Source organism: Oryzias melastigma, linkage group LG21, assembly GCF_002922805.2.
Source record: "Oryzias melastigma strain HK-1 linkage group LG21, ASM292280v2, whole genome shotgun sequence".
In the NCBI taxonomy this organism is placed as follows: domain Eukaryota; kingdom Metazoa; phylum Chordata; class Actinopteri; order Beloniformes; family Adrianichthyidae; genus Oryzias; species Oryzias melastigma.
The window spans coordinates 7,605,990-7,629,512 of record NC_050532.1 but is presented as its reverse complement, the minus strand read 5'-3'; the positions used below and the strand labels follow the sequence as shown (position 1 = coordinate 7,629,512).

The window sequence follows — 23,523 nt, the reverse complement described above, 5'->3', positions numbered from 1 at the left end:
TGGATGCAGTGTGACCCCGGGGTCAGAATGGGGTGGCCGCTGATTTTAATTTCTACAAAACAAAAACAATCTTTTATAAAAAACATTTTTCTGTCTGAACCTGATTCACAACAATATGAATATAGAAATGTAATTTTAAGTTTATTTTATGTTTTCTATCTTGAGAAAAATGCTACAAGAACACGTTAAAAACATTAAAAACAAAGTGGGTCTTTAAGGATAACTTTTTTTTTTTTCAATCTTAAAAAACTGTTGCAAGAGGTGAACTGCGGCCTTTGAAACGCCTTTCTGATCCGATCAAACTCAACCATCTGAAGAATTTGACAGCAGAAGCTGTGTCAGTTTGACAGACAGTAAGATCAGCACTTTTACTGTTTGGAGTTCCAGGTTCCCCTTTCAGAGTCACGTCTTGTTTTTGTTTTTCTCAGTAGGAGAAATTCCATCTCGATGGACGAGTTATCTGATCTGCTCTAAATCCTGGCTGGATTTTCCTGTAATCCTTACACAAGTTGTTTTAAGCAACCTCCTGAAATTCCTGCTGGTTCTTTAAACATTTTTCTAGGCCTCTGCAGAACAGCAGGTGAGCCAAGTGTGCGCTCCGGCTTCCAACACAATCAACTGGGTTTTTTTTTTTTATTTCTACATTCAAGACAGATCAATCTAACGAGGTTCTTTTCAAAGGATTACAAAGAGTCTTTTGGTTTGGAACTGTGTGCAGAATGTTGACTGTAGGAATCAGTCGGATTTATGAAAAAGAGGAAACAGAAAGTCTCTGGCTGCTGTTGGTGTCAATAATCTCTGTGCTGCTGACATTGTGCCTTTTGCTGTGAACATACTGCAGCAAAAACTCACTCACACAGCCTGACTCCAGCAAAAATGGAGATGGGCCCTCCACTGAAGAGATCGCTGTCACTGGGCTTTTTTCCACGCAGGAACAGGTGGATAATTAGATTTATGGAGGGATACCGAAAAGCAAAATGGGAGGAGATATTTTAAGCAAATGGGATTCTGGAGGTAAAGGTTAGATTCATTTTTTTATGTTAGACAATGTGTGATGACAAATACTTGGTGCCCTTTCAAAACTTGGAATGGTATGAAAGTCCTCTGGTTTAATGATTTGTACGAAAGAGAAGCCGCACCATGACAAATATCCATCCGTCCATTTTCTGAACCTGCTGAATCCCTTCTGGGATCACAGAGCTGCCTGGACTCAGGACTGCTAATGCTGCACTCACACCGAACGCGATTCGTGCATCTAATTCATTGGATGCCTCAATTTTGACGCATGTCAGATTTTTTGCTCAATGCCAGTCCAAAAAACGAGTGGAGCTCCTGCCAAATGTTTTGAGCCTGATCGCTACATGGAGCGGTGTCTGTGTTTGTCTAATTTACAATGCATGGAAAACACAGATGTTTAAAAAAACAGATTTTTTAATTTCAAAGAGTTCTACAAAAGCATCAGTAAACACATGTTCATGGGATCATTTAGATATGATGAGTTTCTCTCCTGCTGTCCCACATTAGTCCAAGAGGGGAAAAATAAAAATAAGAATCAAATTAGAGGATCTTTTTATTATTTTCGTGATTAAAAAAAGGGAAAAAAAAAAATCCTAATTTCCAGGAGGTTTGAGCAGGCTGCCTCCCCATCCTGCAGCTGCTCTCTGTCTGCGGTCCGGCCAGCCGGACAGGACAGGCTCCAGCAACCATGTGGCCCTGAAAGGGAAATAACTGGTAAAGAAAATGGATGAAAGTTCAGGACAAGATCGCTCGCATTGATCCACCAAATAGTATTTATGTTCTACTTGTTGATCAACTCACTGAAAATGTCATGTGTCCATAGCTGAGTCCCCACTGGTTGATGCAATGACCTTGCCAAAGCTTAAATATTTGACCTCTGAATGTTCCACGCCCCAAATCACGCTGCTGTCTGCCTGACGCGCTGGTCTGGATACTCAAATTGCACCGCAGGACCTCATGTACCAATGCATTTTAAAATTTAAACCTAAAGGAAGGTTTAGAGTCATCAACACACGCATGAAGCATGTTTTTGGACTGTGGGAGGAAACCAGATTGCTAGAAGAAAAGCCACACATACAAACAGAAAAGACCTGAGCCAGAACATTCACTAGGCTACCATGCAACCACCATAAAAGTATGAATAGTTAAGCAAATGTAATGGTTATGTTATATTCCTAAATAAAAATAATGCTTTTTTGTTGTTTTTACTGGCATTAAAGTAAAAAGTTTCCAGTGAGTTTTCTTAATTTTACTTTTTGACCAAAAGCTGCATTTCTGCAGGGTTTAACCCTTTTGATTTTATTTTTTTTTTGCTTCATTTTGTTTAACTTCAGTCAATAATTATTAAAATATGAACCAATTTTGCTCTCTTTTTTTTTTACTTTAGAAGTAAAAGTAATAAACAGGACCTATTTTTTTCGTACAGGACATCGTTAAAATTCTCTTAGTTTCATAATAGCTATTTAACTTAGTCAGGTTGGCCAAAAAAATAACTGACTGTTGAATTTGAAATAGAGCTGCAGTTAAAAAAATATTTCATTTAACATGATTTACTGCAAGTATATTAACTCCTTGACCCATATCGATGCAAAGATAAACCACTTCGGCTACAAAATGACCTTAACTTAGCATCTATTTAAAAGCATAAAGATAAGTGAATTTATTTTTTTCACTGCTGGAAATAAATTCCGGCATCCAAAAGTATACTTTTAGGGAGTAAAAAACACCTACCTGTAATTTGTAATGTTTTCAAATCACCAGCACTGAGTCCTAAAGCCTCTTGCATTATTGGATTTATCAGCACATGAAGACCTAAATGCAGAAATGTCCGAGCAGCTGACAGCAGGACAGGATGTCAGACCTAATGAGGAGCAGCAGGAGTGGAGGAGAAAGAATGGGCAAAGAAAGATGAAGGAGTTCTGAGATGTGTGTTTCCAGGGCTGTCAGAGGAGTTCTGAGAGTTGCAGGTCAGTGAAGACGATGAGAGCGGATAGATAGATGGAGGAGTCAGTGAGCGATATAATTATTCCTCGCCGCGCAAAGAAGCTGAAATTACAATCCGCCACATGTGTCGCGTTCTGCGCGAGCTCTGCCTGTGGGCGTGTGCCTATGTATTTAGACAGCATGTGCTTCCATGTGAGTTACAGCTGTGGGTTTTAAAAACACAGACAGACTCAAGAATGTGAAATGAGTCAGAAAAAGATGCTCAACAAAGTAAGCAGTGTGCTCATCAGGACGATGACAGCTTGCAGCGCACACATGGAGCCCTCCAGCGCCGCACTCGAAGCCGCCTTTGCTCCGTGGCTCATTCACTGAGGGTTATGGAGCTGTGTTCCCAGTCGATTCTGGGTGTGAATAAAAATCTAATATCAAGCTCCAAGCATCAGAAGAACCTCAAGCAGGGAGGGGGTCCTGCCTCTGATCTATCCGTTCCTTTATTGGATTGGTATCCTGCCAGCTGCTGACCCTCGGGTTCCTATCATCCATCTGAATGTGGAAAGGAGGCACATCTGAATAATCCAAACAATATCTGTGCGATTCTCATAACTTCGTCTGTACCCTTTATATAGAGTTTGGATATAACAGCTGGTTTAGCCTGCTTAAAGTTGTGTTGTTTGCACTTGGTGGATATAGTACTGAATATTTTCTATCATTGTTAAATATATGAATATAGTTCCTAGAGCGTCTTTCTTGGCTAATCTAATATGTTTGTGCCGTATCTGACTAAACAGATGTCATAGCCGCATTTCATGTAACTGGGAGACTTCTTCATTTATGTTTTCGTTGTATATATAATTATTGCTTGAATTGTCTCCATCCATTTCCTTAACTCACTTTATCCCTTTTAGAGGTTGCCAGAGCCTGTCTTAGCTTTCACCCACATGTGAAGGAGGGGTACAGTGTGGACAGGTCGCCATTCTGTCATAGAGCTCACAATCACTTTCACACACTGAAAAGGAACCAAATAATGTATGAAGTATGTTTTTCTGATGCATTCTCACTCCCCAATGGTCATATATGAACGCATGGTTCTGGGCCTCTCCGCGTCACTTTTTGATGTTTTGGTGTCCCCAACTTGTCCTTTTTGACGTGCTGGCTGTTCCCATTAAACCAGAGGTCCCCGACTGGTAGCGGTCCGAGGGCCGCTTGGTACCAGGACACAGAGAGGGAAAAAATGCATTCAAACCCTCAGGATGTGGACTGATACCAGAACCCTAACCCTGTGCCGGTTCTGTGTCCGTGACGTTGTCCAGTACCACATCTCAAGGGTTGGGGGCCTGTGATTTAATGGGAACAGCGAGGTGGGAGTGAGAATGTGTAGGAAGCCAGAGTACCCGGAGAAAACCCACACAGATTGGGACAACCAACATGTTCTCATTCCTAAGTCGTCACATATTGACGTTGGGTTAAGGGCCCCTCCCTGTCACTTTTTGACGTTTTAGGTTTCCCCAACTCATCATTTTAGGATGTGCTGGCTCTTCTTAAAACAAAAGGTTCACAACTCTCAGGACGCAGTACCTGACACAGAACCGGATGGTGTATCGCACGCGGTTAGAGTACCAGTGCACTCAACGTTCTGGTACTGTCCCAGAGGTTTGGGACCCATGATTTAATGAGAACAGCCTTCACATAAAAAAAAACAACAAGTTAAGGACACCCAAAGCGTCCCAACCAAACGGTTCAGGACAAGGGGTCCTTCACCAAACGTCAATATGTGAGAAGTTTGTGTGAGAATGTGTTGGGAGAACATGCAAACTCCACACAGAACGGATTTGTGAGCTGAGAGCGCTAAGCACTGGGACACTTCTTTGATTTGGAGATTCAGAAGCAGAGTTAGTTCATACATGTTGTTGTATTTGCTCATTTCCATAACCTACTGTTGTCCTGCTACAGCAGTAGCATGTATTTGTAAACCGTCTGCAGCTGAATGCATTCAAGAATGCTTCAGAACATGTATTTAAATGCAGTGAAACTCAGTTTTGTGAAGCCTTTGCAACATTACAGAACTTAAAATAAACAAAAAGCTTGCAATGTTTCTTTTACTAGATATGGAAATCTGGGAGGAGACCACATGTTTATTTGACAGGTTTAATATACACCCAGATAGTCAGAATTAAAATATTTTATTATCAGAGTTTGTGAGAGTTGCTTTCACCAACTAGGTTTTTCGTTTTTTTTACAGTGGCAGGAATATACATTAAAGTGAAAGAAAATTAAACATACAGCAAAAATATTATAAAAATCACAAATACGAGATACCTTATGAACACGACTTTGTTTTCCATTTATCCAGGTTTTATCCAAAGACAGCTAGAATAAACTCTAGCAAACTTGATGAATTTGTCTGTTATAAAGTGAGCTCATAAAATTAATCCTTAAACTCCCATTTTATCCAGAACAACTACTATTTAAAACAATTTAAAATGCATATGTATTTGCCTTTACATTTTTTTTATTTATTGGTAGATTTCAAGCATTAATTGAAGACAATACAAGAAAACGATCACACAGATTTATCAAACTTATTACAGAAAAATGAATTACTTAGTGATTTTGTATTTACACTTTTTAAGCAACTTTTTCTTTTGCACAAGAATTTTTCCTTTTTTTTATATGGCTTTTAGTTCAAACTTATTTGATAATTTATTTCATGCTCTCTTTTTACTTAATTGATATTTATTTACATTTACTGAATTATGTCTGTCTATTTTATTTATTTATTTGTCTGGTTATTTATACTTGTTTTTATTTATTTATTTTTAATCAATCTCAACACATCGTACTTTTATTCCTCTTTTTTTGCTCATTATCTTTTAAAGAAGTTTCCAGAGAATTATCCCCGTCAGTTTTTTCTTTTTTAATTGAATCTTGGAAAAAGAAAAAAGGAGCCAGACACCTCTGAGATCATGCTTCAACTTAATGATTGTGAGGATTTTATTTCTGACTAACGTTTGCATCAATCCACCTTTCCTTTTTTAGACAAAATTAATCCAAAAAAGAAAAACTAATCTCCCCGTCATTAATAATTCATGCTGCAGCATTTCCATGTGTGCTTGTTCAGGAGCCGTGTTCTTATGGCTGATTGTGTCTGATCTGAAGCATCATGTGTCGTTCCTCCTCCAGCAGCCAAGCTGCCTGTCAGACTAAGCAATCTGTTTACCACATAACACTGCGCTGCTGAAAAAAAAAAAAAAAAAAAAAAAAAGAACATTGTGCATCACATTTGCACCCACGCAATTTCCGTGATATCTCGCGGAATCTGTCAGCTCCACCTGCCCTTTGCTTGACATGTGTACAGTGTGCATAAACATAGGTATCTAAACACAAACACTCCGTTTGTGTCCATTTGGCAGCTGAGTACACAAGCTTACATTATACAGCTGAATCATGCATACAAAGAAGCAGATTCTTTACAGCCTTTCGCTGCAGGGAGTGAAACGCAAAAGCATTAAGCCGATTTTCTCATCAGTCTCTTTTCTAGTAATTGCAGCCATAAGTGACACCCAGCGCGTGTAAATCTAGCTTGTTGGCACCAATTAACCCACTGAAACGGATGTGTTTTAAATAAAGTTTTTAGTCCTGGATATAAATATTAAATTATACCTTTAGGTGTTTTGGCTATTTAATTAGGTTTGTTCTATTTTTGTCAATCACACTTTTTTATATTGGGTGTAAACTCATTAGCATGGAAGCCCAGTGCATTCACTAAAACAAAGGGTGACCTTAGTTTGTATTTTTTCATGTTTAAAAAATGAAAAAAAAAATCTACTATTAGTAACTATAAGATGACCTGTAATTACAAGTTGAAAAGCCACATTGTCTCCATGTCAGACATCTCGCCGTTCTGTTTTTGCTTTCTGCTTACTTTATCCACAAACCTTTTGGAGCAAAACGTTAGGGAACAAAAAAAAAAAAAACTTTACAGAACCCCTAAAGAAACATCAAAGTAAAAAAAATACCAGTTTTGTGTGTGTACCAGATTGTATGTTATTTAGTTTCTTGTACTTCGATGTCCCGTTAGGGCACAAGTGTCAAATTCAAGGCCCGGGGGCCAGATCCGGCCCACTGGTAACATATTGCAACACATTCTCATTCCTAAGTCATCACATATTGACTTTTGGTTAAGGACCTTCCCCCTCAAATTACATTTGGGGTGTCCCCAACACGTTGTTATTTGACGTCCAATTAAATCAAGGCTCCCCAACCGGGCCACAACCCGGAGGTTGGGTCTGGGACGTGGACCTTAACCCGGTACCAGACGAGAATCAGTACTGGTACCAGACACAGACCAATCTATGGTAAGAGTACCAAGTTATGGTACCAGCACCGCCACATGCCGAGGTTAAAAAGTTAAAAAGTTGTGTTTTTAAAGTTTTAAAAATATTTAGTTTTAGTTTGTTCAATAAATTTTTATCCTGTTTGATTGAATTTGACAATAGTTCAAAAAGCCAGAAAAAAATTATCTAGAAAAATAAAAAATATATAAAAAAACAAGAAAATATGTAAAAAAAAAAAACATTATATTTAAAAGTTCAAAAAAAGTTTCCAGAAAAGCTAAACATTTTTGTAAAAATCATTTACAAAAATCTTGTAAAACAGACTGCAAGCTACAAAATTGACCACACCCACAATGTGAGCATCCTTGTCACCCACAGATTTTGCTGCCCAATACTGTCGTTGAGATTCACTTAAAAACAAACATAAAATATTAATATTGGTCAATATTTAATGCTTCTTCAGTGTTTTGCTCTGTAATGATTGTCGATAAAGTAAATACCAAGCAGAGTGGTGATATCTTGACAAAGACATAAGCAATCCTGTTTATGGCAAGGACACATTGAGGTTTTTCAGCTTTTGATTGCAGATCATCTCATGGTTTTCATGAGCAGATGAGGTTAGTGCCCAGCCTGTTTGTAGTTCTTTGCTTCTGTAGTTCCTTTGCAAAAAAAAAAAAGAACCATCACCATTTATTTTTTATTAAATGCAACACACTTCCACAGATGAGGACTCCCACTTTGCTCCATCTTTACTGGATTTGTTAATCGTAGATCATCGGCCCGCGCTGATTGTTCCTCAGCGATGAAGAGAAAGGGTTCTTTTTTCACAGAAACTCATCCTCCCGCCTCATGCCTGTTGTGTCTTTGTTGTGTACAGACCACGAGAGGCTTCATTTGTGCAACAGCCGGAACCACCGCTTGTTTTTATGAAACAGAAATGAAGTGGCTGCTGCACTGCTGTTGTCCGGACAGCAGTTTTCTTTCTTCCTGCTCCATCTCAACAATTTATTCTTTTAGAAAAGAGACTCACTGACACCCAAGGGACATTCCATCATGGCTGTTAAGTTATTTCCAATGTGCATGTGCGTGTCTGAGGAGGAGGAGGGAGGCTCTGTGCTGGTAATATCAGTGTTTTTTTGTTTTTTATTGGCTTGTGTGTGCAAGTGCAAATTATGCTTGTTTTATTCCATTTGTGTCTGTGCTCATCTGCATGTGTCTGAATGTGATATCACTTAGGATAAATTGGTCCCAGAAGGAAAGAGATGCAACCACAGCTGTGTAGCATTTCCTTTGTTTGGTCGCTCCTGCACACGGCTGTCAGACGGAACAAAACACAGCAGTCGAAAACAAATCTGCAGTGTGTTGTAGCTACAATCGTCTCAGTGTCAGAACAGGAGTGGGTGGTGGTGTTTTTTCTTTTTAGAATTTATGAAAATGTCACAGGAATTTTTTTTTTTTTTTTTTTTTTTTACAGCTGAAGAGATGAGAAGTATCCAGACATTTGTAGTGACAAAGGATGTCAATTTATACTCATAATTCCTCGTTATATAAAGACCCATTACTAAAATCTTTTTGGGGGGTTTCAAGAGAGTTGCTCTCTAATATCATAAAAAGACTGGAAATTTCTGCTTTTGACTATTGCTTTTTCCTGTTTCTTTTAATCCTAATTATTTTCTAATTTAAATTAGATGTAATATACACAGATGGTTCTACAGATATGATAAATGACAGTGTAAATATTCATAGCTTTAAAGCATGATGGAAGGAACACCGAAGCTCCGTCTAGTTCAATTTAAGTGTGGGATCATCTGTAAAATAGTTGAAACCGTTTTGCAATAATACTCAACTACCAGATCAGTAAAATGGCCCAAAAATCTGTATCTAATTTCATGGGCTGTATCCTTTAAAGGGCACGACTATGAAGGCGGGACTTTATCACCTGTCCACTGGGCTGGACGACGGCGGGATGTCAAGCTGCAGGAAAAGGACCACAACGCCAGCTGGAATAATGAATATTAATATTTGGAATCCAAAAAATTAGATTATTACCATATACGTAGGGTTGGATGGTGGTTTATTGGGTATCACGCTCATCTCATAGAGAGAAAGGCTCTGGTTGGAGTTTGCATGTTTTCCTGTCCAAAAGCGTTCTTCAAAGGTTATTCTTTAGTCACAACTGTCCTCACGGGTGGATAAGGGGTGTCCGTGGGCATAAAAGGGGCAAACCGGTACGGAGCACATCTCTGACCTTCATGAAATGTGAAGATTGTTGACCACTCTGTGAGCCTGTAGTGAAAAATGTTCATGTTCTTTTTTTCGACAAGCATCCTGTGGGTAACAGGTTGTAGCAAACACTAATGCTACGTTCACACTGGACCTAAAAATGCACATTTAAGTGACCACTTCCAACGAAAAGCCTATGAAAATGCACATATACTTATGTCTTGATCTTCCTCATTGAGAACTGTAGCATTCATCTGTTACTATGCAAGTTTTTCAGTCCATTTTCAGGTTCTGCATACAAAACACACACAATTTAACTCACACTGAAATTTAAGCCGGACAAACTTTAACCAATCAGGGACTCTGTGTTGGTAGTAGGATACGAATGGCGTCCTTTTCTTAACCCATAAGTGCCAATCGTTTGTAAATTGATCAAAAAAGAAAAACTAATAGTTTTTCTTGATTATAGAACACCAAGTCGTTCATATATCAGAATAGAACTGTGAAAGAAAAAGCTTTGAGCATCTTTTTTACCGCTTCAACATTTCACACCATTGTTTGTTAATTGTTTTCTGACTATTAGACAGTAGGAGAAACCACGTCCTAAATTTAGCTTTGTGGTCAAAACAGTGAGTAACTCTTAAGTTCTTTTATGACAAAAGCAAAAATCTTAAAAATGTTGTTAATCAAACAGCAATATCTTTCATGTTTTCCTGCTGTGATTGTTTGCATAGAAACTGCATTATAAAACATACATGTTTTTGTTAACACAGGAGTACAAACTTTTGGAAGATTGGGAATCAAAAGGAAAAAAATCCTGCAATAATGAAATGAGCTTTTTCCCACACTAGGCTGCATAAATGCTTTAAAGCTGCAAAGTAAATAGGATGAGATTAATGGTTTGGATATTTCAGTGTTTGAACTGTGTGCTGCATGTAATATTCATCTGAATGAAAATCAGGCCTTTCTAAACATATTGACCGAGTTAATGACATTCCCATTAAATCCTGTAATAGACTGGCAACCTGTCTCGGATGCATTCCATCTTTCACGCATTGACAGCAGGGAATACTCACCAAAATCCCTTCAATCCTGAAGTTAATCCCTTACAATGGTGTTGGATCTAATTCAACTTTTGGACATCTCTTATTTGAAGGTAAAGAACTGCTATGATGCAGTAAATCACACAGGATATGTGTTTAAGCTGATTATATTAACCATTTTACATTTCTTTTGCATAAGAAACATTTAAAAGTATGATTTCCAAATGTTTTCTTCTATTTAAAAGGTATTATTAGACTTTTGATGTTGAAGGAATTCACCGTTCCACCCTTAAAGGAGAGGAATCTTTGAAATGAGACAGCCGTTGATGTGCTGCTGTGATCCATTCAGTCTTCAAGCGCAATCGTGACACTTGGTTTTGTTGTTGCTCGTTTGAGGCTGAATCCGGCTCACTGTAAAACCTGTAAAGAATCGGATGATTTATTTGTCATATTAGCATGATAATTTAAAGAGTGCTGAGCGAGGATGGTTTATCTTTTGTCATTTTTTTTCAAATGTCATTCAAATGTTACGAGCGTCATGAAGAGTTTTTACTGACACCAGTTGTTTAGGGGTCTCCATAGAAATGTCAGCCATGAATACGTCAATATGTGTTACTCAAAATATGCTGCATGACTTCATACTTATTTTAGGAAAGGGTATTACAGTGTTTTTAGGAAAATGTTTGAAATTAAATTTTTAAACTAAACAGATTGATGAGTCAATCCCATCATCTGTAGCCGCTCTCACGTAGCTTGATGGTCCATGGCCTGAATAAGACGCCGAAAATCAAAGTATTGTTCACATCCGCCACCATGTTTCTGAATGGAATGGAAAATGGTTTATCTCAAGCAATCTCAGCAAGAGTAATGCATAAACAAGATATCCACAGAAATATTTAGGATAATTAAGCATAAAAATGATTGGAAAATACTCATACATTCACAATTAATTATTTGCAATAATTACTCCTACTCATAAATAAACGCATTTGTTCTTTTGTATTAATAATATTATTATTATTATACAGATATGATTTTTTTCTTTTATCTTCAGATCATAAAACTATAGTTTTTAAAAGTATTTTTCTAAAATCCACCACAAGGCTTGCTTCTCTTTCTCCAGTGTGTTCACTCAGAATTCTTGTTCCTGACCATCAACATCTTTGCAGCAATAGTTTCCCAGCATTCCTCTGCAATCAGTAATGAGAAAAGAGGTCAAAGCAACATCAAGACAAATGTTCCAAATCTTTTTTATTTCACAGCAGTAAACATAATAATGATTCTCTTTTTTTTCCTTCTTCTCCCCCTCCTCTCGTCCTTAGAGCCCCACTTCATCTCAGCCTACGAAATTGGTCTCTTCACTTTCTTTTTCCTGAGGGAAAACGCGGTGGAGCATGACTGTGGCAAGACAGTCTATTCCCGCGTGGCCCGAGTCTGCAAGAATGACATCGGTGGGCGATTTCTCCTGGAAGACACATGGACCACATTCATGAAGGCGAGGCTCAACTGCTCCCGCTCTGGAGAGATCCCTTTTTACTACAACGAGCTGCAGAGCACCTTCTACCTGCCTGAGCAAGACCTCATCTATGGCATCTTCACCACCAACGTGTGAGTGGAAACCTCTCTAATAGGACTATTTTAATGCAGAAGTAGCATCTTATATTGTTTTGTTTTTAAGATTTTACCCCTTGAAGCAAAAATTAGCTCAATAGTTCTAAAGTACCACCCTCCACCCAAAAAAAAAAGGCAGAGCTGAGTGCCTGAGGGGGTTGTTCAGTCAGAAATGTCATCTGCTCTGTCTGACTCATGGATCCGTTATCAGACTGGAGCTTGTGTAAATTAGAATCTATGGCCCAGCTTGGACTCTAAAACATCAGCTGTCTGACTGAGCTGCGTATTGAGAAATCCATCGTGTCTGTGGTGCTGAAGCAGCAGATGGATGTGGAAGTGGACCCTTATCTCTTAATTCCTGCCGTTTTAGTCCGATTCTGTCAAAATCATTTTATTCCCAACTAAAGCCTGTCTTTTATTGCCTAAATACCAGTTTTTTTGGAGTGTAAGTTGCATTTTTTTTTGCATAATTTGACTGGAGACGCAACTTAATTGTGATCTCTTTAAAAAATCTGATATTATTCATATGTATTAATGTGTAAGCAGCAGAAAAATTTTCTGTCGCCCACATGTAATAAGTGTATCCAAGGCTGAATTTCTGCACGTATTTAAAGTCAAACGTAAAGTTAAAGTCCCGATAGCTTTAACGCTCTTATATGTGTGAAATGAGTTCTCATATTTTAATCCATCCACTGGGGGAGCTCCAGAAACAGCCACGTTCAGGATCCATTTGGTGGTTTAACCCTATACATAAACCAATTAATCTATCTTAACCCTTCTTCTGGGTCCTTGTAGCCTAGAAAAAAGTTCTGCACTGGGCGCACATATTTTGAAAATTACGTGCTAATAGACAAATAAACAAGATCATGTGTTCGTTATTTTGCTACTAACAACCACTAGAGGGCACTGTAGGTATGTGTATCAGTATTTTCTTCTGACAGCAACACAGAAGAAGAGTTATTCAAACGGATAACAAAGAATTTAATGGATTTAGTGATTAAAAGTGAGTTTAGTTGACTAGTTTTTATGCTATCGTTGCGAGAAAAATTATTCTTATGTTGCGCTAATATGCAAGATACTAAGTACACATGTATCAAACTCAGGGGCTCTAGGGCCGGATCCGGCCCTCCAGGAAATGATATCCGGTCAAGGCCCAGAGGCCAGATCCGGCCCTTTGGGTAATTATATCCGGCCCTCCAGATCATTTTGCTTTATTGTTATGAATGGCTCGATGTTATCTTGTGCCAAATTCTAGCTTGTATAATTTTGACAAATATAAATATATTTTACGGAAAGTAAAATATTAAAAGTTATTAAAGGTTTAAGTGGATTTATTCTATAATAATAATTTGTCTGTTTTTTATAGATATGTCAAAAAGTTAAGTCTTTAAAGGTTAAAAAAATTAGTTTCAGTTGTTCAATAAATGTTTGTCCTGTTCGGCCCGTGACTTAAGGTGTGTTTTAGATTTTGGCTCCCTGTGCGATTGAGTTTGACACCCCTGCACTGAGGCTTTGTCCGAATTCCTTCACTATATAGTGTGTTGGCCATATTGTAGTCTACAATTCTAAAAATCAAGGGCTTAGAAATTTCCCAGAAGTCTTTGCAAGAAAGCAGTGTGCATCAACGCTCACTAAATTAGTGAATATAGACCATAATGCATTGTGTTTGAACATTTTTTGAGGAAAAATGCTTTAAATGTATTTTTTTTTACTGTATCATCTTCATTCTTCGACTTATATAATGATTTTTTTTTTCCTTCTCTATCATATTTTTATTTTTTTGCATCTGCAACTTATACTCCAGAGTGACTTATAGTAAAAAAAAAAATAGAGGCTACTCTTCTTTCATCCTGTATAAGTTATGAACCCTTGACAGTTGTAGGAATAACATAAATTCTTTATCACTTGTTGCAATGGAGTAAGTAATAATGAATGATGGAATCTGTTCAAAACTATAGTTCTAAATTGTTCAATCGGTAGAATTTGCTCCTCTATAATTTATCGCACCCTAATCATTGTCTTCACCAACATAAGCTATTTCGTTAGAAACAACCACAGTAAATCTTTTTACAGTAAAAGTAGAAATTAGACATTTTCTGTCACACAGCAAATGGACTTGCACTGACGCTGATGCCACTTTCATACAACTTTAAATCACTGTAAACTGTTTCAAGGGTTGAAAAAAGTAGCAATCCTAAAATGTCACCTATCTGTAATCTCACTTTTTTATCTTCAAATACGAAATTGGACTATGTTGGAACAGCTTTGTTGAGATAACGTTCCGTAAATGCCAGCACAGCACACTGAAAAATCAACAAATTACTGGTTATAATCCCCTCTGCTGCAGTACACGTCGGTTTGAGTCCAGCAAACATGGAAATTCAACCGCTCTCATTTTGCAGCTTAATTTTCTAGAATCCTAACATTTCTTAAGGAACCGTGTTAAAAACGATTTCATTTTACCTTCTGTAAAAGTGGTTGTTAAAACAATTTATACTGAAGAAACTCTACAAATAAAAAATATATGTTTTTCATTAACAATAATATGACATTAAATGTAAAAATAAAAAGAAATGGGGACTTTTAAAATATTAAATTACCTATTGGACAGAGTCTAAGACCTGTATTAAAGTCGCAAATGTATGACTTTAAATCTTGTAAATTTATGAGCAAAAAGTAATACATTGACAAGAAAAAAGTCAGAAATTAACAAGAAAAGAACCAAAGTTTCTGTTTATCAGAGCCATGCTTGTAGATAAAAGACATGGTGCATTTTGTGAAGCTTTGTTTGGAGATCGTTGTCAAAAACAAAGGAATTCTAAATCTTTTACTCTCAAAATCAAATTCTCTTCAGTGAGGGTGACTTTCCAGGGTTCGGTATTGGTAATGCAGAGTTTTAGTTGTAAAATAAAGAGCTCAGAGAAACACATTTACCAGACCGCCACTTTATCGTGCCCTTTTCATTCATATTTAAAAGTTGTAAATTTACAACTTTTAATCTTATAATTTTACTTTTTTTGGTGGTTGTAGATTTGAATAAAGAAATAGTCCAAAAATGTAATTTTGAGCTTAATTTTATGTGTATATGTCCTTCATCATAAGTAAAACATCACAAGAATATGTTAAAAACACCAAAGACATCAGTCTTTAAGAAAGCAGAGGACAATTTAGTCTCATTTGGGTCAGATATAAACAAAATTTGTTGACAATTTTATGATATTAAATCTTGTGTCTTTTTAATCTTCTTCTTTTTTTGTAGTCTTTTATTTTCCAAAATTGAATCGTTTTCTATAGTAATTTTCCCTCATTATCAACATTTAAAATTTAATTCTGCACAGTAAGAAAAATAATATGTCTATTGAAGAAAATAATTCATTTAATAACAGGAATTTTTAATTAACAATCTAATACTGCTTTTGAACCATTCACTGCGGTTTCCTGGTAGATTGTCTTGGTGAGTTGTGAACAAAATGAGCAAAAATTCAGTTCTAGTGGAAAACAAAACTAGTGGCCTTGCTCCGTGTACATTTTCTGTTTTAGCTGGGCCTCTCTGTAGTTGCCCAAGGCAAATACTGGCCTTTGCTTGATAGCAAAGTTTGCTGCTGTAAGGGTGATCTGGCATGGTGGAATTGGTTCGTTGTCAATCAACTGATTCTGCAACAACAGCGTGATATTTGAAAGCAGAACAGATAAGGCAGCTTTCCACAGCTAAATGTCATTAAATGGCTCCGGTTAATGAGTCCTTAGCCTTTGTACTCGCAGCAACACTTGCAGCAGTCTGGTGGTAAGCAGACATTTCTGATGAGCTCAGGAACTTTGAAGGTTGATGGAGAAATGCTTAGCATATCTGAAAATCCTATAGTTTTGTAACAAAGTCTTTTTTTCCAAAAAGCTGTCCCAAAATTCATCGAGGATTGCTTTTAAAGTTATTAAGCTGCAGGCTGATAAAATGTTCTTGTTGTAAACAATGTTTTTAAGGTGAGGCTGTATTTTGCTTAAAGCTGCAGGGTAATAATGTTCTGAGAATTGTCTTTTTGTGTTTAAAACCACTCCTGAGAACCGATTTTATTGAGAATTTGGGAAGAACAAGATGCTGGTTCCTAGTAATTAACAGCAAAATAAACCCAGAAGCACTTCATTATAGTCTGAAAAGGCACTCTTTCTATGATTAGTGTTTTATTCATTAGTTGGAGCTCCTCGTCTTACAGCCTTGATTACTGCCCTTTAAATGGATGGTAATCTTTTAATTTTATTCATTGACAGTTACCAGTTAAAATTTTACCTCACAAAGACCATCTTAATTCTTTCAATTCAAGAGAAACCAGATCGATTCTTGACAAATTTGAATTTGATTAAAGCAAAAACATGGAATACTTCCCGGATTTTCTTTTTTAATAAAAGAAAATGTCTGATGGATGAGTGGCCATAATTTTTAATTATCTCATGTTTCTTTTGGGTTTTTCCTTTGGGATGGGTTATTGAATTAATTTTGTTGATATGAACTCTGAAGCCTTGAGGCATCAAGAAAACTTGAGGTAAAATGAATTTTATTGTATTCAATGGATTAAAAAAGTCAATTTTCTAAAAAAAAACTCAAAAAAGACCCTTTCGCCCACAACCATCTCTTAGGTTTACAGAGAATTCACTATAAATCCAACACAGAGCTCTCAGAGTTAACAATGACTTAATTAAAAGTGTAACAGAAATTCAATTCTTAGGGATTGTTATTGATAGCAAACTGAGTTGGAAGCCACACATCAGACACATACAAACTAAAATTTCAATTATAAATAAATCAAAATATATATTAGAATACAATGTAGATATTTATCGTACTGCTCCTTAATATTACCACATTTCACCTACTGTATAGACATTTGGGGTAATAAATATGAGTTCACTACATCCTCTCTTTTTGCTTCAGAATCGAGCCATCAGAATTATACATAAAACCGGTTATCTTGATCACACTAACATTTTTTTTATCAATCCAGAATTTTAAAACTGTATGACCTTGTTGATTTTTACACTGCACAATTTCTATACAGAGCTAGTGGGAAAACATTACCGTACAATATCCAGAAACAGTTCTTAGAAAATGAAGGAGGAACAAACTGAGAGGATGCAGGAACTTTAAGGTCAGATTGATAAGAACCACAAAGAAAAGTTTCTGTGTTTCTGTGTGTGGAACTAAACTCTGAAACAAGTTAAGTAATGAGACAATGTTCGAGCATTTATAAATTCAAGAAAATGTATAAAGAAACTCTAATCTCACAATATGAAGATAAGACGAGTTAAAGATCAAATGGTGTTTGAATAATTCCAAATGTCTGAACTTGAATGTGATGAAATAATCAAAGCTTTTTTAATGCAATCAACGAGTTTTATGTTATGTAATATGCAGTAATGATTACTGAAAAGTTTACAATCACTATGGTATTAATTTTCTTTACTTGATCCAAAATATGTAGCAATGATTACAGGATTATTGTAATTATGTGCTCTAAAGATAATCAATGATTATTATATATTGTGTGAATCATTAATGTTTACTGAAAATATATAAGAATTCTTTCAGAGAATGATTAGTAAGAACTCTATTGTTACTTTAAAACTTGATTTCTTTTCTGCATCAATATAACATTGTATTATGATGATAATCAATGAGTATTACATATCTGTTATATGATGTATGATTGATGTTACTGTTTACTGAAATAATGTTTGATGAGATTAATCAATAATCAACAAGCACTTCACTTTACTATTGGTAATTACATAAAAACAACAACAAGCGGATTACATAATTATGCAAAACAGTGAAATGAAGTAATTAAGTAGGGGTGGGGTTATATAAGTTCGCTTCTTCCCACTCCTTTTCAAGCAATCAATCAAACTCTACTGACTTTAGTTTATAATCACAAAAAATGAATGAACCAAATGTGACATAAGTGTGTTTTATTTTTGTTTTATTTTCTAATCAATGCATTTAATTGTTTCCGTAATTAGTTTGAAATAATTGTGTGTTTTGTCCTGTATTTTTCAATCTATGCTTGAAATAAGCCAATCAATCAATCAATCAATCAATCAATCAGAATGGTCATAAAAAGAGAAAATATTCAGTGAGACACAGTGCTATTCCTTGTTGATGCCAGAGGTCAGAGGAAAATAGCCAGACTGGTTCCAGCTGAGCCTCTTTCATTTTTGACAGAATCATCGTAAATTTTATTTTATTTTTCTATCAAAAACAAAAGATCCCCTTTGGAACGTGGTGGAACAGGAAATCTGCATCATGGATGTTCAGGCTACAAATCTGCATCAACTGTGTGATGCTATTGTGTCAATATGGACCAAACTCTCTATGGAATGTGTCCAGCATCTTGTTAAATATTTTCCACCAAGGATTAACGCAGTTTTGAAGGCAAAAGGGGATTTAGGAAGGAGTACATAATAAAATGTCCAGTGAGTGTATATTGATTTATATCTAACAAAGACAGAAATGGAAAAAAACAACCTAGAATCTTTTATGTGTAAGCTGCTCATGTGTGTGATTTATATTTTTTCTTGATTTTTTGCACAAACAACAGCCTGACTATTGGCTATCTGCATAATGGTACCTACAAAACATGTCTTTACCATAGATCATATTACAATAAACAGTTTTAGTAAAACCACCTCTGAGCTGAAGGGTCCTCAAACTTCTAACAAGAAAATTAATCAGGAAAAAAGTGTCGTAAACATGCAATCCACAACACTTTCTTTTAGCTCCCACGTTTCACCACTTCAGAGGGTTTGTTCCTCTGACATTTTCTCTCCTATACCAGGATGAACATTTTTTTCAGAGTTTAGAGCCTCCCTGCTGCTGCTAATGACCAGTGTGGATGGGTGCAGCTCTCAAACAAGCTCAGACTGAGAGTCTTTGTGCTGTTCGATTGCTGCAGTTGAGGAATTTCAAACACTTCAATACAGAAAGTTTGATTTTTGGAGATATGCTTGTATCTTCTAAGTTTCATAAAAAGTGTTAGAATCGTATGTGCTTATGAGACTGTTCAGTCTTTCATTCCGTAATAAGCATAGAAGACCAGTAATCCTTTAACACTGGAGATGTCGTTGGCGACGCTCAAATAACACACGCCCTTTGAATCTGCTCATTGTGACGCAGAGAAAAGCTCCTTTTCACATTAAATTTGCTGCTTTTCTCTGCATCAGAATGATCTGGTTTACGTCAGAATCCACTTGAATTATGTTAATTGCATCAACAGTTGAGAAGTGACAGTAGTCAGAGAAATACAAACACCGGAGCTAAAGTTTCGTTGTTAAAGGGTCTTCTAGATTCCACAGTTTGTGTAGTCAATTGCAGCCTCAAAGTAGGGGAAGGTTGTTGTAATAATGTGGTTTCAAATGTCTCAAATCTATACAACTGAGAACAAGAAAGCAATATTTGTGTTGCAGTGTCTGTTTTTGCTTCAAGCCATTAGGGAAGAAGAAAGTCAAAGAAGACTCCAGATGAGTCAGTTCTGTTTCTGTTCTGGAAGAAAGATTTCTACAGAAAATAAGACAAAGTTTGTGATATCATTCTATATAATCAGTGACCTGGAGTAGATAGGTCAGTAGGGTTTGAACCACAAGCTCAAATTGATTAAGCCATACCACAAAAACTGAATGTTACGAAAGTACAAAGACCTTTTGTTTCAAGAAAACATCTTATTTTCTGTCTCGCAAGAAAAATAATCATGTTAGAAAAGTTTTTTTTTATCCAGTAGTAAAATAATCTTAGTTTGAGAAAACTTTTTTTTTTAATAAAAGTTCATTTTTCTTACCCCACTGGTTGATTTTTATGTTGCTTATTTAAAAAAAAATGAATTCCTGGATGAATGAGACTGTGACTGTAAAGTGCTTTGGGTCTTCTAAGAAGGTAGTAAAGCGCTATATAGCTTACACCATTTACCGTTATTTACACATTTATGATCACTACATTTCATTGAACATCTTCTTGCTATCCTGATTACTTCATGTGAGATTTTTGTGACAATCCAAACTGGTAAAAGTTGGGGGATTGATGCACGATGAAGTCAGCATCATCTGCATAAAGTAGAACTCTGGATGATAGATCTAATCTGGATGATCAATCCTGACAGGGCTTATACAGAAATTCAGTTTTTCAAAAATTGGCAAAAATAGAAAACTCTCTTGACTCTAAGCTCTAACTCCATCCTAAACTTTTGAGTTTAGAAGCATTTAGTGCAAAAACTTTGTAATATCCTGACTGAGGTTTGCTTTGATTAAAATTGCGCTTGTGCGTCCATTAGTTGGTATCTCGCTGTAATATGTGTTTCGTCATGAAAGAAGTTGACTCCTCCCTCTCCCCATCTTCCTCCTCACCTGTTAAGCTGCCAATATTTGACATTATCTGGCTGCTTTCCAGTGCTCGTTTTAGGGATCGCTTGAAGGGGTGAGAGAAAGAGCAAGTCGAAGCTGGGAACAAGGCAAATGTGGAGAACCCCGGAGGATAAAGAGAGAGTGCATCATGACAGAGAAAGGGAAGGAAGATGAGAAGAAGTAATAGGAAAAAAAATCATTGGGCTTGAAGCTTTTTGTGTGTCTTCCATTGTTTCTTCCATTTTTTTGGAAGGAATTCATCGGCCCTCTTTCCAAACTGTTTCCCTCATCGGAGTTGGATATGTTAATGCAATCACCACAAACACTGTCTCCATCTGTCTGGCCTAAATTGAACAGGCTCACAGCTGCTCCCAGGAGTTTGCGGCTGTAAAACAGAGAAGGAAGGCTTGGAACGGAGTTCCTGTTGAACCTCTGTCCTCTCGCTTTGTGGGCCAGACCAGTGTCAGTCCTGCAAAGAAACCTTCTCTGTCTTGGTGAGACAGCCTGATGGGGTTTATTTGCTTACTTGTTAGAAAACCACATCAGAAAAGTTTTACAGAAAAAATTTTTGTTATTTTTTGTTGTTCTTTCTTTTGTCTTGTGAAAATGGCAATTTCTGGTGTTTTCAACATGTTCTTGTGGCCTTTTTCTAATGGAGGCCACACTCTCCCTGCTCCGCTCCATTATGATTCAATCACTTGTAGATCCGTGTACGTCTTTGTTTTCCTCGTCTGATCTGGTATCTCGCTCAAAACTGTACGGCTGAATAGCTCCAATATTGTTCGCCATTTTTGTTGCGCCGGTAATGTTTAAGTTGGGGTTGTGAGGAGCTGTAAGCTAGAAGGGAGTGTAAACAAAGGGATGATGGGAAGTGAGGGGAGGCTTGCTCTTGGAAAACAGTGAATTTTTAACAAACAAAATTATATCCTAGAAAACACAAGTTTTTTTTATATTTTGGCTAAAAATGGCTCTTGGAATGCTTTCAGAGAAGATCAGAAGATGATTGTAGTGAGATTTTAAAATAAAACAATGTCCATGAGGAAAATGAGGAAAGATATAACTTTTAACTTGCGACAAAATTAGCATCGACTGCAGAAGGATCGACTGTGGTCCTAAAAAAGGACCACAGTGGATCCTTCTGTTCTTTTTCATTTCATTTTTCCTTGTCATGTTTGGCTAATTGAGTAAATATTAGCCAACAAAATGTAACGTACCAGTATAAAATTCTTTCTCAGGCTTTTAATAGCTGTATAAATTATTGTTTTTTATAATGTAATATTTGAATTTGAAAGTTGAATTTGTAAGCAATAATTAAAATCTGTTTTTCTCTTTTTTTCATTTCATTACAGTTCATAGAAACCTAATTTGCTCTTCTTTGTGACTTAATAACTTGAATGGCCTCCCAGTGACTCGTCTGAATTCAACAAATGCCATTTTAATATCAGCCATATCCCTTTAAAGAGAATCATCTATCCCTCTAGGAGGTGAGAAAAATGAACTAATACAAGCAAAGGAAACATGTTACATAGGGTCGTTTTAGCATTCCATCAGAGGGAGCTCATTCACGATCAGAGAGCTCTGCCAGGTCTTTTAATTAACTCCAGGTCCTCACTGGCAAGGCCCCTCTGTCCTGGGCTCAGAGTACCGGCAAGATTCTCCTGCTGAGGAGTCTAGCCAACCATCACTAACTAATTATGAGCCTCCTTATCTGTTTCTGTGAACCCTCACTGACCCTCCACTTTACTAGTTGTAGAGGACCTCATATACATCTAAAAGCAGGGAGTTAAGATAAGAAGTCAACTATTATTAAGTGATTGATCATTCAGTGGGTTCAAAACAAAGCATAAAAAACAATGTGCTTTCATCAGGGGTGGAGCTACAACATTTTATAGGGGTGAGAATGAGCATTTTTGCAGTGCTTGAAGAAAATTGTATTGATGATTTCTTGGTCTTTGTTATCAATAATGACTCAAAAATCAGTTTCCATAGTTTTTAAATGGAAAAGTAATTTTCTGATTTTATTTTTCTATTTGTAACTTTTAAAGTTAAGATAGAAAGGAGTTGCCCTGAGCTGGGATTCTCCTCCATAGCCTGGTTATGATGGATTACCATTTCATGACTTCTTCCTTCAGAATAAAGAGGGGTGCTAAATGGAAACAAGGTCATCTGAGATGTGGGAAAGCTTTCTTTCAAGCAAATTTTGCACATATGACCAGTTTTATCAGAGGACGGAAAATATGTTTAAAAAAAAGTGAATAAGTACTAAGTCTGTGCTATCACCTTTCACGTTGACAGAAACAATTTGACACTTTTTTTCTGTAACAAAACATTAAAAATGATTCACCTCCAGATTAGTATAATTTACCAGAAAACATCAATAAATGTACTGTATTTTCCACATTATAAGGCCCACTCAAAAACCTTAAATAACTAAAAAACATCTTAAAGTTCAGTGCACCTTTAGATGAAAAGTAAAAAAATGAACAATTTGTTGACGGAGCCCCTTATAATACGGTGTGTCCTGTAGTGCTGCTGTGTTTTTATTTCCCTTGGAGTAAATATTATATTTTAGTGAAGGGGATTTTGTTTTAGATGTTGAACCCAAGAGGTGAAGGAGAAAACAACTTTATCATTAAGTTAAGTACTTCATAAGGACTCATATAGTTAGCGAATCAGAACATGGACATCCAGGAATTTTCTTTTAATCCATCAAAAGTATGAGGCTGAATCTGGGATCAGCTTTGACAGAGGAACAAACAAAATGCTGTTCAGCCAAGTGTAACTGCAGTAATTCTAACTCAAAACAATGTTTTCTTCCTACCATGTTGCTGACATCAAATCTAAGTCGAAATGAACTCCAGTTCAAAGCTGACTCTGAATTCAGCTGCTGTTGGAATACAAATCTATTAGTTTCAATTCTTTCAGCTCAACTTTGATGCATTTTTTGAAAAAAGTTAGATATATAGTTTTAA

The 23,523-nt window shown here is 36.5% G+C and overlaps 1 protein-coding gene across 3 annotated transcripts in view; it reads left to right on the top strand.

Moving 5' to 3' along the window:
• The window catches only part of sema5ba (sema domain, seven thrombospondin repeats (type 1 and type 1-like), transmembrane domain (TM) and short cytoplasmic domain, (semaphorin) 5Ba), a 215,916-nt gene that overhangs the window by 132,824 nt on the left and 59,569 nt on the right, over positions 1-23,523 (top strand). For all 3 annotated transcript variants that reach the window (XM_036209693.1, XM_036209692.1, XM_024286265.2), the window contains exon 9: positions 11,884-12,169. In XM_036209693.1, the coding sequence (XP_036065586.1) occupies positions 11,884-12,169 (286 nt within the window). The remainder of the gene's footprint in view (positions 1-11,883; positions 12,170-23,523) is intronic.